The sequence below is a fragment of the Arachis duranensis genome, chromosome 8 (genome assembly GCF_000817695.3).
Source record: "Arachis duranensis cultivar V14167 chromosome 8, aradu.V14167.gnm2.J7QH, whole genome shotgun sequence".
NCBI lineage: Eukaryota > Viridiplantae > Streptophyta > Magnoliopsida > Fabales > Fabaceae > Arachis > Arachis duranensis.
Genome location: NC_029779.3, coordinates 48,277,064 through 48,294,216, shown reverse-complemented (window position 1 = coordinate 48,294,216; position 17,153 = coordinate 48,277,064). Strand labels below are relative to the sequence as shown.

General features: G+C 30.2%; 2 protein-coding genes and 1 long non-coding RNA gene across 3 annotated transcripts; 1 reads left to right on the top strand and 2 right to left on the bottom strand.

Annotated features, from left to right (window-relative positions):
- Positions 1–4,485: 4,485 nt before the first annotated feature.
- On the bottom strand, positions 4,486–8,560 carry LOC107463626 (glycosyl hydrolase 5 family protein). Its single transcript, XM_016082452.3, has 4 exons — positions 8,107–8,560; positions 6,940–7,187; positions 5,388–5,914; positions 4,486–4,991 (listed from the first exon to the last, which is right to left on the bottom strand). Exons 1-4 carry the CDS (start codon positions 8,545–8,547, stop codon positions 4,546–4,548), a joined length of 1,662 nt encoding a protein of 553 aa, XP_015937938.1. The 5' UTR covers positions 8,548–8,560; the 3' UTR covers positions 4,486–4,545.
- A 4,001-nt stretch (positions 8,561–12,561) lies between these two features.
- Positions 12,562–13,456, top strand: LOC107463479 (mitochondrial import inner membrane translocase subunit TIM23-2). The gene has a single exon (XM_016082272.3). It carries the CDS (start codon positions 12,703–12,705, stop codon positions 13,258–13,260), a length of 558 nt encoding a protein of 185 aa, XP_015937758.1. The 5' UTR covers positions 12,562–12,702; the 3' UTR covers positions 13,261–13,456.
- A 510-nt stretch (positions 13,457–13,966) lies between these two features.
- Positions 13,967–14,722, bottom strand: LOC110274882 (uncharacterized). Its single transcript, XR_008001944.1, has 3 exons — positions 14,638–14,722; positions 14,420–14,457; positions 13,967–14,023 (listed from the first exon to the last, which is right to left on the bottom strand). It is a non-coding gene; the product is annotated as an uncharacterized LOC110274882 (long non-coding RNA).
- Between the last annotated feature and the right edge of the window lie 2,431 nt (positions 14,723–17,153).

The following is a 17,153-nucleotide window of genomic DNA, read 5'->3' as shown; positions in this document are numbered from 1 at the left end:
TGTCCCCACAAGACAAAAAAGGAGATAAAGATGCTTCAATCCTTAATGGATGCAGCTTCCATTGAAGATGGAGAAGACCTTGAATTAGTACTTGAAGAACAAGAAGTTAAAGACGGGGAAACTGAATATGTTTTCCAAGACTCTGATTCAGAAGAAGACTTTCCACCAAAAAGGTCAATCTTTTCTATATCCTCCTTAGCACCACCCATGGCCTCCATTACTACAAAGATTCCTAAAGGATCAAATTTCCCAGAAGAAGAACTTGGATATCTTGGATCCTTAGGAATGAAGCAGATTGATGGCACTCCTCGTCCCCATTTTGATCTAAAAGTCAAGACATCCATCTATGACAAACCCACAAAGGCTGTTGCATTGCTAGATACTGGATCTTGCGCCACTGTCTTAAGGCCACATGTTTTGCCAAAGGAAATGTGGGCACCTATTTCGAAGACATTCACAGCAGCCAACAGTGAAATCTTCACCATCAATCTTATCTCTAAACAGCCCATTGGATTGGAGATATTTGCAGGCCAGATCACTTGGCTCAGAGTATTGGGAAGCTACCTCCCAGACAAAGATGTTTTTTTGGATTTGATGCATTCTTCAGAACCCATGGAATGCATATCAAACCCACCGGCTTAACTTATAAAGGGCAGTTTTTGCCTTTTTTAGGGATGCAAAGCATTCTTGAAATCCAAGAAGCTCCAGAGGAATACAGGGAGATCCAACAACTACTCATCAGTGCTTGTTGCGACAGTCATGACCAATTCAACCACCCTGCACCTTTGTGGAAAAATCCAGAATTCTATGTCCGTCTCCCTTTCAAGAAGAATGAAGACATCAATCCAACAAAAGCCACGCATTCAGGAATGAACCCTGAAGATCTAAAACTGGCAAGAGCTGAATGTGCAGCTCTCCTTGTCCAAGGACTCATTGAACCAACCAAATCCAATTGGGCATGTCAAGCATTCTATATTGAAAAAAAGGGCTGAGCAGAACAGGGGGAAGAAGAGGCTTGTTATTGATTATAAGCCACTTAATGTCTTCTTACAAGATGACAAGTTTCCCTTACCAAAAATCTCAGTTACTACACAAAGGTTAAGCGGAGCAAAAATATTCAGCAAGTTCGATTTAAAAGCGGGTTTTTGGCAAATTGGGCTCCACCCTGAAGATAGATACAAGACAGCATTCTGTATCTCTGAAGCCCAATATTAATGGACAGTAATGCCATTTGGACTCAAAGTAGCCCCGTCTCTTTTCCAAAAAGCCATGACAAAAATCTTTGAGCCCATATTACACTCCACACTTATTTATATTGATGATATATTACTGTTCTCAAAAGACAATGAAGCCCACAAGGCACTTCTGGCCCAATTCACTCAAATCATCAAAGATCGGGAAATTATGCTATCAGCAAAAAAGAGCTCTATTGCCAAGAAAAGAATTGAATTTCTTGGAATGGTTTTTGAAGATGGGTTTTTTCAACCAGGGGAACACATTGCCAAAGGGCTAATCAACTTCCCTGATGAGAACATGACAGTCAAACAAGTCCAACAATTCTTGGGAATCGTCAACTACATCAGAGACTTTATCCCAGATGTGACTAAACATACCAGCCAGCTGTCAAAACTCTTGCAAAAGAAGCCCCCACCTTGGGGACCAGAACAAACCACAGCTGTCAAAACCCTGAAGAAGATAGCACAAGACCCCCCTCCTTTAAAGATTCCCAGCACAGGAAAAAGAATATTGCAGACAGATGCTAGTGATGAATTCTGGGGAGCTGTGCTGCTTGAAGAAATTGATGGGACTAGACACTATTGTGCACATGCTAGCGGGAAGTTCAAAGAATCCGAAAAACATTACCATGCCACTTACAAAGAGATTCTTGCTGTCAAAAGAGGGATAGAAAAATTCAATTTCCACCTCAGTTCTTATCATTTTACTGTGGAAATGGATAACACCTCTTAAAGTGACTAGTGTTGTAGCCTAAGTTAATAGACTTAGAGAGCTGAACTTATTAGTTAGTTAGTCTTAGTTAGTTAGAATTGTTAGTTGACAAAGTTAGTTAGGCAGATTAAGTTAGTTAGTTGTTAGCTCAATATAAAAAATTAGTGCAGTCAGTCTATTGGATTGTTAGAGAACTGCTACTCTTGTGTAATCAAGGTGGAGCTAAAAAAATTTTTAATAGAAGGAGCCAACATGCAATAAATAACTTGAGAAGAGAGAAAAGACATAAAATTAGAAAGGCTAAACTGTAAAATAAATAAACTTTTGTATAAAAATTATCAAGTTAGGGAATCATTGCCCCCTACCCTGGTATGTAATGCAAAAACGTAGATGAATCAATCACAATTTTCATCTTTTTCAATTTTTTTTTTCTAATTCACATTTTTAACTGCGCTAACATCTTATTGTTTTGGACTTAGTGCATCATAAGAAATTTGTTATAAAACTAGATACCTACAAAAAAGATTAATGAAACTAGAAACTAAAAACTGTGTTGTTTTATAATGATAGTCTTTGAGATAGTTTGATAATATTTTAATTCTTGTTGATTTTCTGAGTTCAATTGGTTGAAGGTTTGGATTTGATATATGTGATGCATGATTTTGAGATTCTTCAGCAGCATTTACAGAATGAGCTGGTTCATTAATGACGGGTTCAACAAAAAATTATATTTAATCTTTTTGTTCATTTTTTTAATCTAAAAAAATATATTTTTATGCTCTTGAATCCAATTTAATTCTTCCATTAATAAAAGTTGAGACATAGACAAGACACCAAAAATATTTTAAATTGGACAGATAAAAAATGTAATTGAAAAGAAGTTCAAAAGATAATTTTTTATCGAGAAATTGATTTGGCAATATGTTAATAATATGCACAGCATGTTTTACTGCAAAATTCTAAAAGTATTTTGGCATAGATAAGTGAAATAGTAACATTCTAGCCATTCCTAAAATGTATTGGTATTTTTTTTATTAAAAAATAAAAAAGGTAAAAGAATTTTAAATAAAAGATAAAATTATAAATTATAAAAGTTAATCAAAGTAGAACTCACATTTTGATTTACATACAGTATTTTTCAATTAAATGATATACGGATTTATTACATAATAGGATGAGTAATGAGTTGGGTGGCAAATATGTGAAATAAGTACATTTTAAGTGGTCACATATTAGCCGCACTAATCAATTACCCCAAGAATGGAAGAAACACAGCCACATCTTGTTGGGTCAAAACTAGAAATCAAAATCCTATATTAATTAAGTGGTCCCCACCTCCACCTAGGAATTAAAAAGTACGCAACTTCAATACCAGAAATCATGAGAATCAAATTCAATCGGTCAGTTTAACTCTGTTAATTTTGAATCAATTATTAGATTGGTCTGATTTAAATAAAAAAAATTAATTAACAATACATCGGTCAAAGAATTTTTAACTGAGTGATATAATTTTTAACAGTTAATATTTTTAAAATAATAAAACATTAAAAAAAATCTAAAATATATATTATTTATAAATATATTATTTTGTTATACCTAATTTATTTTCAATTAAATTTTTAAATTTTTAATTCTATTAATTCAATAACGAACTTGATTTTTAGAATTTTGTAAAAAAGATTTACATAATATTCATCGTTACTACATTAAAAATTCATTACATTAAAATAACTAACCAACTAACATTTTAAGATTTCAATCATAGTTCATACATCGCTACTCTTTCATTTAGGTCACCTCCAGAACTCTCTACTTTCTTGGTAATCGATTCTAAAACAAATAATAGTAGGATAATATGAAAGCTACAAAGTACGGATCTGATTTGTCGTGTCTGCGTGTGAGACACATTTCGAATATGATCGAATACCCGTCTAACACGTGTGTCTTACACTTTTTTTATTTGCTGTGTCTACATGTAGGATACGTTTTGGACACCACTTATCGATACTTATTTAACATGTATGTCTTTCGTATCTAACCATACCTTAATTAAAAATAAAAAACTCTTCACCACACATAAACACACTTAAATACCATCACACACTAAAATATCATTATAATATATATAAAAAATATTTTATATTTTATATATATACCATATTTTTGTATCTTATACAAATTTTAAATTTGTATATCCATATATTTCGTATCATATTATATCGTATATTCGTGTCAGTATCCATACTTCATAATATGAAATTGAATTCGATATGCTTGTTTTATTTATAATATGTTAAACTTTAAACAATATATATAATACACTATAATATAATCAAACATCTTTCATAAAAAAATCATTCTCATTTTGTCAATTAGAAGAATATAGAGTATTATTGCACTAAACTTTGAAGTAACCAAGTTAATAAAATTATTTAGTACTCATGAATGAATAGTGAATTACACAAGTGTATTACAGATTAGGGCAACTCACTCAAATTTTATGTGTTAATTTAAGAGAATTACTAATTTACTGTGGTATGGTCTAAAATTTTCCAAATTTATTTAGTAGAATAATGGAGCATACATCATTTATTTAGTTTAAACTCCTCCTCCCACACTATCAACAAGCTTAAACCATTGACTTTCAGCATCACATGACTTATGTGTGGTTAAGCACTTACAAGTATTGGTAACAATGATGTTATTAGTAGTGTCTACATCCAAACAAACCCTAACACTGGAACCATTTTTGTTGACTCTAGATGAGAGGTGCATCTTAGAATCAGACACCATTTTCCATGTTGAATTGGGACTTGAACATTCTCTTCCAAGTTTTGGTGCCTTCCCTTCTCCATATGCTTTCAAACACAAAAGGGTACCTTCTATTGATAGCTTTTTCTCTTGTGGTTTGTATTGCCAATGATCAGAATTAGAACAAGGTCCCAATCTTAATGGGTCAACTGTTGACTTTGTCAAAACACATAGACCGGTCAACGGATGAAAAATCACTTTGTGTTGCTTAGCTTTTGATGACAATCCTGGCCCTGCATGTAAATAGGAATATAGTTGGGGTGACCAAAATTTATAAAATGGGAAATTTCTATTTAATTATTTTTTAAAAGTTAAAATACTAAGATATGATATTAAGATAACATAAAATAAAATGTTTTTTTTAGTGGTTTTTTTTATGAAAAAAAATTGCATGAATTTTGTCCAATGGCAATTCTTTTATTTCTGTATCTTTATATTTCTCAATCTCTCAGTGACGATAATTAATTGGATAAATTAGTAACCCATCAATTAAACCAGTAATTCATTGACCCGATCGTATGATCGGATTAATTATCGGTTCAATTTTAATAATTATGGTTTATTTAGAAAATTTTGGTGTAATTAATAAATACATTAAATTATGAATGTATGAACAAATAATATTTTACCTCTAAAAGGAAGTTGAACAGCTGAGATCTTGTGCAATATACTTGCATTCCTAACCCTAATCCAATCCTCATTAAGAACACCATAAACCTCACCAGCTCCAACTATAAAATCTCCATTTCTAATGTAATAACTGCCAACAAGTGTCCACAAAGCCCAATCCATGTCAAGTTCAGCCAACATACCCAAATAGCAATTCAAAAACCTATTATCACCCAAGTTACTGCCTTTCATGTTCACGCCGAACTCACTCAACATCACTGGTCGACCTTGCTCCAGTAAGAAGCTAGAGTTCCTCATTGCCTCTCCTAAGATCTTTGCACACATTTTGTTTGGATTCTCAATTTGCCAACCTGGGCCTTTCCCATAGCTATATTGGTGTACCTCAAATACTAGTTTTCCATTGAAAGAGAGTTTTAATGGTTGATTCTTAAGAAATGATAAGTCTTGATCCCAAACTAGGCCAGAAATAATTACTAGAACATTTGGATTTGCACCATGAACGGCTTCTGCTCCTTCAGCCATGTACCTAGCAATATTAATGTATTATTATTTAAAGAATTTAATTTCTATATACTGAAAATATAAAAAGAGTTTAATTTTATACATACGTTTAATAGCGTATTATATTGTTATATCTTAAATGAAAAATATTAATTTTTAAATTTATTACTTAAAAGTATTTAAACGTATGAATTTATTTGGATTGTCATGTAAAACTTTTATATTATCAGAATATCAGCGTATCAAGATTAATTATTTAAAAGCCGTTTAATACTTTATAGTTTTATTTTTTGACGGCCAACAATTGCATTAAGAATAATGAAGTTAAGATAAAATATAATGATAACCAGGAAGTTCAAATGTTAGTTAAGGGTAGGTTAGGTTTTTTTTTTTTTGAACAAAATTAATTTTGTGTATAAAATTTATAAATTATGATTTTTATAAAAAAAATGTTAATTATAATGGCTTCTTGGTTAAAAAAATTCAATTTATAAAAGCTTGTTTGTCGTTCTTTAAAGTAAAATATGTTTTGAAATCGTTTTATGTTTCAATTATTGAGAGAAAAAAATTAATAATTTTTTAATAATAAAGTTAACTACTATATATTTTTTACTGTGAAATTAAGTATGCATAAGATTTAGAATTTTAAGTATATGCTTTAAATTCTATTTTTGAGATAGGAATACAAATACAAAGAGACAAACATATAGAGATAAAAAAAAAAGTATTTTTTATTGCTACTTTTAGAAAATACAGAGAATAGTCTTTTTTTAGATTGAAAAAAAGTATAATACTTTTTGTTTTTGTCCTAGTAACCAAATAAAATTTTGAAAAAATTTTAAATGTACCTAGAACAATACTAATGTTCTAGTAGTTTTAATTGTTATTTCAATTATAAAAAAAATATGTAATATATTAATTAAAATTTACTGTTAAAATCACTGAAATACTAGTGTTTTAAATATATTTGAAAATTTTTTATCTTTTAGAGAGAAATAGTATTTAATGCAATCATCAGAAGTAGTTAGGGTAGATTGGAAACCTAGTTACCTGTACCAATCTTTGAGGTTGGATCTGGGACCTCTTGGCTCATTTCTTAAGCTCATAGCCACAACATTAGTGACTCCATTAAACATGGTGGCCATTTTGGTAAGGCCTTTGATCCAAACATGTGGATCAAAATACTTGTCTCCAAAGAACCCATTTTGGTCTGTTTCAGAACAACACATTGATGGTTTCGTACAGTGGTTGTCCAAAATCACCATCACATTGTTGTCTCCTAGGCTTTTCACCACTGTCTGAGGTAAATTAGTAAATATGCACACAAAAAAAAATATATATATATTTAGAAAAGAATATTACTAGTGAATAAAATAAAATAAAATAATGAAGAGTGGTCAATTTATTTTTTGAGACTAGAAACCAACATTAGGATTAAAGTGGGAATTTTTTTAAAAAAGAGTTTATCCTTTTGAAAAGTAATAAATATCTTATTTTTTGCTTGACAGATTAAAAAATATTATGTGACTATACTTTTAAGAAAATATAGATGGTTTTGAAATCATCTATAGTTCTATAAAGATATTTTCTGAAATTAATTTATACTTTTTAAAGTTAAAAAATCTAATATAATTTTATATATTAATGAATCGTATATTTATTAATACTATTTATTACGGTTATATTATGTCTACTAAAGTCATGTTAAATATATAACAATTTTACTAGACACAACTTTTGTAGTTGAAAATCACTTATATTTTTATTTACCAAACATGGCAATCACAAATTTTACAAATCTGTTTTTAGAAAATTAGTTTTAATAAACTATTTTTAAAGGGCCTAAGTATTGAATTATTGATAACATGCATGAAAAAATGGAAACTTTTATTTCCTCTAATAAATAAATGCTTTTTAAATACTTCACATGAATACCAGCTACACTTACTAAAAAGTAAGAAACATCTGAATTTGCCAACATAATTCTTTTTGCTTTTAGAGTAAAAAGATTATAGAACTCCATGAAAATAAAACATTGGTTTCTATTTTTATTTTTATTTTCAACATAAATTTTTAAAAATAATAAAATTTCACTTCGTTTCTATTTCTTATTTTCACTATTAATTTCACATAAAACACACAAATATTAAAAATAAAACAGAAAAAGAAAAAAACTAAACATGCCATAGATTGAGAAGGTTTATCATAAAAAATTACCTGAAAAGCATTGATGAGGGGAAGGTCTAAGATAGAGGGGTTGTGGGCTTGAATACCATTAATATCATCAAAAAGCCCAAGCCTGTTAAATGATTCTTTAACCGTGAGAGAAGCAAGAGACTCATTGATGACTAATTCAAGAGGCCAAGTGAGTCTAATACAGTTAAAGCCCATGGGCCTTATCCTCTTTGTAATGGAATCAAGTGGTTGCTTGCTTAGGCCCTCAGCCACTACAGCAAGCCCATGGGCCATCCAACTAAGACATGCAAGCTTCACCCTCTTCCCTCCTTCTTCTTCATCCACTATCCACCTTCCATTGGTGTGAAGTGGAAAAGCCTTCACTTTGGTTTTGGTATTTTGGAGTGTAGTACATGATAGAAGAAGAAAAAGAAGAACATAGAAGAAAATAATAATAATTTTGGTGCAAGAGAATCTAGCCATGGATGGTGCCTTATGCAATAATAATAATGCATATGAATACACACAATGCATGCTACTTATTAGGATATGGAGGGTGGTCACTCGTGACTAACTTTTCCTATCATTGGAAAACTCTTAATTATTGAGATTTTTACCCTAATTAGGATGGTATATCACTATTATTATAAGAAACTCAAGTACAGTATGAATTTGATATTTGAGAGTTGAGAGTTGAGAGTCGTTAGATGACAATTTAATCAAACATATCAAATTATTTAATGACTTTTAACTATCAACTTTACATGAAGTTAAATATGAGTTTTCGTGTTATTACAATTGATCACAATGTATTTAACATTGCATCCACAAATATATATTTTTTTTAAATTAATACCAAAGAGTAAAAAAACATATATTTTAACTCTCTTAGCCAATGTCTTAGAAAATTCATTTAGTTAAATCATAACTTCTATTTTACTTATAATTTTATATTTTGTTTTTGTATCCATCGTTATTTTCTATGTGCTAAAATGATGGAACTTTATATATATACGGATATACCGTCGTAATGTTATACTTGCTAGATACTTAAATAATCCAAACAACTGAGACGAGACATGAGATAAATGATAGATTTGTTAGTTTTTATACTAAGCTGCACCCAAGTATTTGAAACATGGGTTTAACTCATAGCAAAGTATTTGATGGAATATATAATTGTCAATAAATATTTTATATAATTTTTTATTAACTCCTCCGTCAATGACCATGCTTATATATCACTCTTTATTTTTTTTATCGCCATCATATATGTTATTATTCTAGCTCTGCACAACTCGACCTAAATATTACTACTACAAACTTGAGTTAATACTCAAAATAGTCCTTAAAATTTGACATTCGACTCAATTTAGTCCTTAAATTTTTATTTGACTCAAATTATACCCTGAAATTTTGATCCGTGCCTCAATTTGGCCATTCCGACGTTTTTCGTCACCGGAAAGCTGACTTGGCAATTTTAAATGACACATGACACTATAACGGTTAGATGACATGGCCAAAATTTTCAAAGCATCAATTTAACCCCTAACAATTTGAACATAAATCTAGCGCAGCCCCAATTCCCCCAGTCGTAGTAGTTAATGTGTGTACTAAGTACACATGATAAGTTTATTATTATTAATTTTTTTTAAATATTTTTATTTAATAAATATAAAATAAATACATTAAAAATTTAAAATTTTTCATATTTTTAATAAAAAAATTATTAATTTATAAACTTAACATGTCTCCATAAGACACAAAATAGATAAACTTTTATTTTTATTAATGACAAATAATTTTTGTATTTAACATACTAGGAGTTTTTTAAATGGGTAAAGTATAATTTGATTCTTAGTGGTCCAAAATTCTTTTTGAATCATAACCATTGAAAATTTGAACTAATGGTTAAGATTCAACCATTTTATTAATTATATAATAATTATATTTATATTTAAATATTTTAAATAATAATTTTATTTTAAAATTTCAATTTTATCTTTTTTTTTCTTTTTCTCTTTCTCACTCCCGTTTCTGTACATTACTACGCCTGATTCAATTTCATTTGTTCCTCTCCTAGCTCCTATTGCAACTCTCCTAGCTCCTATTGCAAATAACATAATCTCACAGAATACACAACAAAAGGTTAAAAATGTTAGTTCTTATATTTTATTTTTTCTATTACAATTGCTATTTTTTCTATTTTCTTTCTTTCATTTGACTCATTTTTTCACATATTTAACTTTTTAATCTCAAACCACCAAGTCTCTATTAACACCTATTAACACCTAGGATAATAAGTTTTGGGAGTCCTAATAAATATGGATGTAAAATTTTTGGTCGATGCCTATTTGGCAAATTTAAAAATTGAAATCTTAGAAAAGAAAGACCCAAAATTTACAAATCTCAAATTACAATGTTTAGTTACATATATAGGTGATAAAGTGCCATGAAAGAAGGGTCATATGGAGAACAATTTCCTGTCGAAAAGATTCATAGCGCCTCAACCTTCATGAATGTCAATGGCCACACTTGAAAAGGTTGGTGGAAGAACTCGAAGTTCTTTTTTTAAAAAAGATGATAAAGAAAAAGGATATTAATGACATTTTGCAAAATTATTTCATATTTTTTCTATAAAGACCATTAAGATCTAATAATCGGTTATAATATATTTTAGTGATGCAGTGGTTAGTGTGATGATAACAATGGTGATTGTTGGATGGTGGATGTTGGAAGAAGATGTAAGAAAAGGAAGAAGATGTGAGAGGAAGAAGATGAGGATATTTATGTAATTTATTATTTTATTTTATAATTTTTTTATCAAACCGTTAGATTTATATTCAAATTGTGAGGGGTTAAATTGATGCTTTGAAAAATTTGGCCATGTCATCTAACTATTACAGTGCCACGTGTCATTTAAAATTGCCAAATCAGCTTTTTGGTGACGAAAAACGTCAGAAGGGCCAAATTGAGGTACAGATCAAAATTTCAAGGTATAATTTGAGTCAATTGAAAATTTAAGGACTAAATTAAATCGGAAGTCAAATTTCAGGAGCCATTTTAAGTATTAACTCCCACAAACTTATCATTCTCAATGTCATTTCTATTAACTACACATTCTCTCCACCGTCGCAACCACAAAGATACTATCTTCTTCGCTTATGTTTTCATCAGAAAACACCAAGACACCTCTTTCTTCTTCTTATAACTTGAGGTCTACATTCAGATACTCAATGGTACTTATAATTAGGGTGTTTGCAGTGCGATTTGGATCGGTTTTGAGTTAAAAATTTATCCAAGTCGAACATTAATTTTACTTGCGGTCACTTAAAAAAATTGATCTGATCTGATCCAATTTCAAGCGGTTTGAATTGGATGACTTAAAAAAATTGATCTGATCCGATCCAATTTCAAGCGGTTTAGATTGGATTGAATTTACGGTTTTATAAATTAAAAAAATTAAATACATACAACAAGTCTTAACAATATCTTAAAAAGCCAAGGATAACATAACAATAGAAATAAAGTTATAAGTTAGTTAAAATAAATAAATAAATAACATTTTGAACATAAAATATTTATTAAATAATAATAACACATAAATAATAGAAAAATGTATAACAAATTAAACATGTTATAAGTATAATTGTAAATATAATAATAAAATAATAATATTATAAGCGATTTTAATTGGATTGGATCGGTTATGAAAAGTAGATTCGAAATCCGATCCAATCCAACGATTTACAAAAAATAGAATCCAATCAAATCGATTTAGTGCAGTTTTAATTAGTTTTTAGTTTTAATTGAATTGGATGAACGATTTAATTTTAATCGGTTTAGATTTGAACACCTACTTATAGTAACTCTACCCATTATTCTCTACCAGGACAACAAATTATTCTCGACATGGAAAGCCAGGGTATTTTTCAGAAATAAAAAAATTCATATTTTCCCAAAACTATTTTTGAACTTTAATTTTCTAAATACTATTTTTTTGTTAGAACAAGTTTGCCGCACTTTTATCTTATTTTATCCAAACATAATTAATAGATAAAAAAGATCTTTTTAGATGAGATATTCAAATATAAAATCACGATTTTTTAAAAAATGACGTCCAAACAAGGCCCATTTTTTTCAAAGTTACGGAGACTCGAACCCACAACCTCAAAATGAGTATGAAAAAACTATGCCATTTGAACTATAATTTATTGGCAAATAAGCCCATTAAATTGATAAAAAAGATCTTTTTCATTAAAAAAGATATTTTTTATTTTTTAACGTATTTGATATATTTCTAGTAATAAAAATAAAAATACTAAAAAAATATAAAATTATTTTTATTTTTTTATAAAACCTTTTAAAAAAATCAAAAACTTTTTTTTTAAAAAACTCCCTCAAAAAGATCCTTAAAAAAGTGATAATATAATCACCATTTAATTTAATTTAATTTATCATCTTAATCACGTATAAAAACTATAAAGTGACCAAGACCGTCAAATTAACAATTACCCTCCCTTAAACCCTACGCCAGAACCTTCACCTGAAGTGTCTAAACCTCTTCTTTCTCTCTTTCTCCACCATCCCAACTTTCTCTGCAATTTCCCGTCTCAAATCCTCTAATCTGCTGCTGCTATGGATAATTCATTGAACAACAACGACAAGAAGAGTCAGAACACACGCTTCTACGACCCTTACCGTGACCTCAAAGTCCCAATCAAGAATCTCTACAACCTCCCAACTTCGCCGGATAATCTCTTCCCCGAACTGGCCAATAGGACCTACCGTCCCTGGAACGAAAAACTCACCTACTACACCGGCATCGCCTGCCTCACCGGCGCCGTTGGCGGCGGCATAACTGGCACCCTCGAGGGCATCAGGGCCGCTGAGCGAGGAGACTCGTTCAAGATTCGGGTCAACCGAGTCCTCAATTCGGGGATTCAGAGGGGGCGCAGGCTCGGAAACTCCCTCGGATCGTTGGGCTTGATCTTCTCCGTCACGGAGAGTACGATCCAGTATTTCACTGACAGGGATGACATGGTTAATAGCGCCGCCGCTGGGCTCGCCACTGGTGCTCTGTTTAAGGCGGCGGCGGGGCCAAGGTCGGCGGTGATTGCGGGAGTCCTCGGTGGGATCGCAGCAGCAGCTACTGTGGCCGGGAAGCAGGCTCTGAGGAGATACGTGCCGATATAGGGATAGAGATAGGTTTGATCTTCATGAGAATAGAATTGGAGATGATTGGAATGTTAGGATTTGGTGTTTTGGCCTTTTATTTTATTTTATTTTTTTCTTATCTCTTTTTTGTCTAGTTACTCACTGCATAATTTGACGTTGGCATTTAGCTGCTTGTTATTGATTAACATTTAGTAAATGTTGAAATTAGCCCTTCGTCTTACATGGAATATCAAATTATTCTTTTAAATATCATGTTGAGAGATTATTGTTGATAAAGTTCTTGTTTGACTAATCATTTTGGATAGATTTAACATCTAAATTGGTTCCAAGGTCGGACACTTAGGTCTCCTAAGTATATGCATTCATAAATCTCAAACACTGGACTCAATTTATGCTTACGCAGTTTGTGTAGACAATCACCATCAATCTACTAATAGGAATAGGAAATAAGGAAATTCTTGTGATCATTATCGATTTAAGCCAGCCGCTATGATTTTGTTTTTCACGTGTCATGATTACTTATACTTGTGCTATTGTTTTGAATTCAATGCTTCACATAATAAGTGTTTTACTTTAGTATTAATTTGTATATGCTATATATATATCTTACTAAACTTGCCGGAGAGAGAAGTTCCGGCGCTATGCATGAATGATTCCCAGAGGGGCTGGCTGGATTCGAGCCGTTGCTTGATGATGAAGCAAAACCCATCAAGAAACACTCAAGTGGAAATATCATGGAATTTGGATGCTCTTCTGTTACTAGTGAGCCACAAGCTTGAACCTGAGCAGGTAAGCAACATCGTTATGCTACATTCTAATGTTGTTTCCCTTTGTCTTTCTCAACTAGATTTCATTCCTAAAGTAGTTCTCAAAAGATTATTCTGCTCATATCAAAAGATTAATTTTGCCTATCAAATTCATCCAGCAGTCAATTGGGTTTGACAGGGGTGACAGGTGAAAGGTTGTCACCAAAGAAGAAGCCCAATTGATGATTGGATGAAATACGATGCTAATATTTTTGGGTATATCAGATGAATTATTAATCTTTTTAAGAGTTACTAATTTTGTCAGCAAAGCAACATTTCAAGTGCACAGATTTTCCGGTCAATTTTTGTGCTCATGTAGACAGATTCAGCATGGAAGGGACTACTTTCAGCTGCAAATATGAGTGTCTTACATTGCAAGTTCTTCAGACCCTCAGTGAAATCCTGCCTTCTGCAAGTTCATGTAAAAGGAAGTATAATTTGCTAAGTTTTCTGTCAGTCATAATAATATATGGAAAATCTTTTGATATCTTTTACTACACATGCTACATTATAAATGTATTACATTGGAGGCAACAACAAAAAGCAAAGGAAAAACATCACTTGTTAGTAAAAAAACAATATAACTTACACATTAATTGCTTGAAGAAAATGCATAACATTCAAGCTTTGCCTTTCATCCAAAAGCTTTAATTATATTTCAAAGAGGATCCACATCTCAGGATTGTACAAAGATTCATTCCTGCAGTAGATCTTTGAGGTATCTACAGAATTGATATGCAACAATGCTGAAAAGGTTTCTTAATACTATGGAAGACACCATGTCTACTGCAGTTTTTAAATTGGTTTGCTCAGTTGCTGTTTATTATATGCGTATCCTTGCCAGTTATAAGGTTTCTAACTTCCTTAATCTAGTTCTTCATGCTTCAATTGATAACATATTATGATAAATCATGATGAGTTACGAAAACTAGATTGTTACAATTATAACTCAGTTTTGATACTTACTGCAAATAGTGTCAGGATGTAAGCACCAGCCATTACACCCAAGCACAGAACCTCTTTCAGCCTGATTAAAGACTGTGTTGGAAAAATGTGAGAACATTAGAGAAGTTTGTTTAATCATAACATGATAAGAATGGCATGGGAAAAAAAAATACAAAGTTCCTTTACGTTGAGATGCTATAGATGTATTCCTTTACTAGTTTGGATAGACCAAATTAGATAGATTACAACGAGCTGGTCTGGATGGGTGTTTTTATGATAACATCTTAGATGATTTGGAAGCTCAAAAATAAAGAAATTTATTCTCATAGTATCCCACTCTCAAAAATAGGCATCGAGAGAAAAGGCAAAGAGAAGAATTTGGAGAGAAAAACCAAGATTTATATCTTATCTCTTATGATTGTATTTCTATTTTGTATCATGTATCATGTATTGAGAGGTATTCCTTGTTAAGTTAAATGAGCACTTAGTGTATTAAGAGTTTAGGAAGTAACCTGGACAAGTCAAGCTTACGTTGAATCTTGGTTTATCCTGATAGAATTAGGTTGAATCTTTAGAAATTGATGTATGTAATATTTAAAAAGATAGTAAAAATTTTACCAATGTTGTGGTGAAGACTAAATGTAGATTGCATTGAACAAGACAGTTGAATTAGAATACATGACTGTGTCATCTTCTTCTTTCTTGCTCTAATTCTATTTTTCACGATTTATGAAATAAAATAAAATTATTTCCTACATAACAAATATCGCAGTCTAAATAGAAGTAAAATTTTATTTTTTGATTTGAGGTATTATTATTCGATATTAAAAAAAATCATAGATTCAAACTCCTTCTTTAAAATCAGTTGGGTGAGTGGTTGTATAGGTTTACCAAAAAAATTGGTGAGGTAAAGACAATTGAAGCTGATCTTGATGTTTACCCAAAAAAATTGGTGAGGTAAAGACAATTGAAGCTGATCTTGATGCTATTTTTTTGGACTTGAGCTAGCTAGGATCATGGACATTAGATTTATTATCTTAAAATCTGACTTAAAAGACTAAATTTTATAAAACTGATTTAGATTGGTTAAAGTATTGATTTATTTATTTAAGTAAATATTAAAAATTTTGAATTTCGCCTTCATAAAAGTTCTTATATTCTCGTAATACTTGTTTTACTGAAATAAAAAATAAACAATATTTGAATTATTTTAAGAATTAACGAGTAAATAGTTAAATTAGTCTCTAAAATACTATTCATTCTCCAAATTAGATTTTAAAATTTTTTTAATTAAATTCATATTTCAAAGATTTTAAGTTAGTCATTTTATTACTTTTGTTGTTAATAACATCAAAATTTATTGATGTGACACGTTAAATAACATCGCAACACACACCAAGTAGTCATAATTGGCAGCTAACATGATAAGTTTATAAAATTTGATTAAATTTATTTCAAATTGAGGAATTCTAATACCTCAAATTCTTCCCTTTATTAGATTTTGACTTAATTTAATTTCATAAATTTATTGTACTAATAGTTAATTAAGACTTTTATATATACATTGTAGTATTACTTAACCTGCCACATTAACAAATTTTGATACTGTCAACAAAAAAAATAACAGAAAAATTAACACAATTAATTTAAAATCTTTAAAAAATAAATTTAACTAAAAAAAATCTAGAACTAATTAAAAAAAAATTAAGAATAAATTTATCCATTTACTCCTATACTTTATTTTTAACCAACCGTCAGCTCTGGAAAGTGTTTTATAATGTCTTTTAAATTTTAATAATTGAATCTGATTTATATCATTATCCTCGCCAAATTTCTTGGTCCAATCTAGTTATTTTGTAGTAGTAAACTAAAGCTAAACGTAAGTTTTAGACCCTTTTAAAAGAAGGAAAAAGGTTATGTTCTCTAAATGGCACAAGCTGAAGCAAAATTTTTATTTATGATACATTATGTTAACATAATATCAAGTTTAACAAAACTTATGTAAAATTTAGTAAGTTTAAACTAAACAATATTTGCTAAAATTTGAGCTAAATGTTTATGGCAAAAACAATATAAATCTTATATTTAATATTATTGGAAAATAATATATAAAATTTTTGCTTTATATTTAACCCAACTATTAATTTATTTATTTATAAT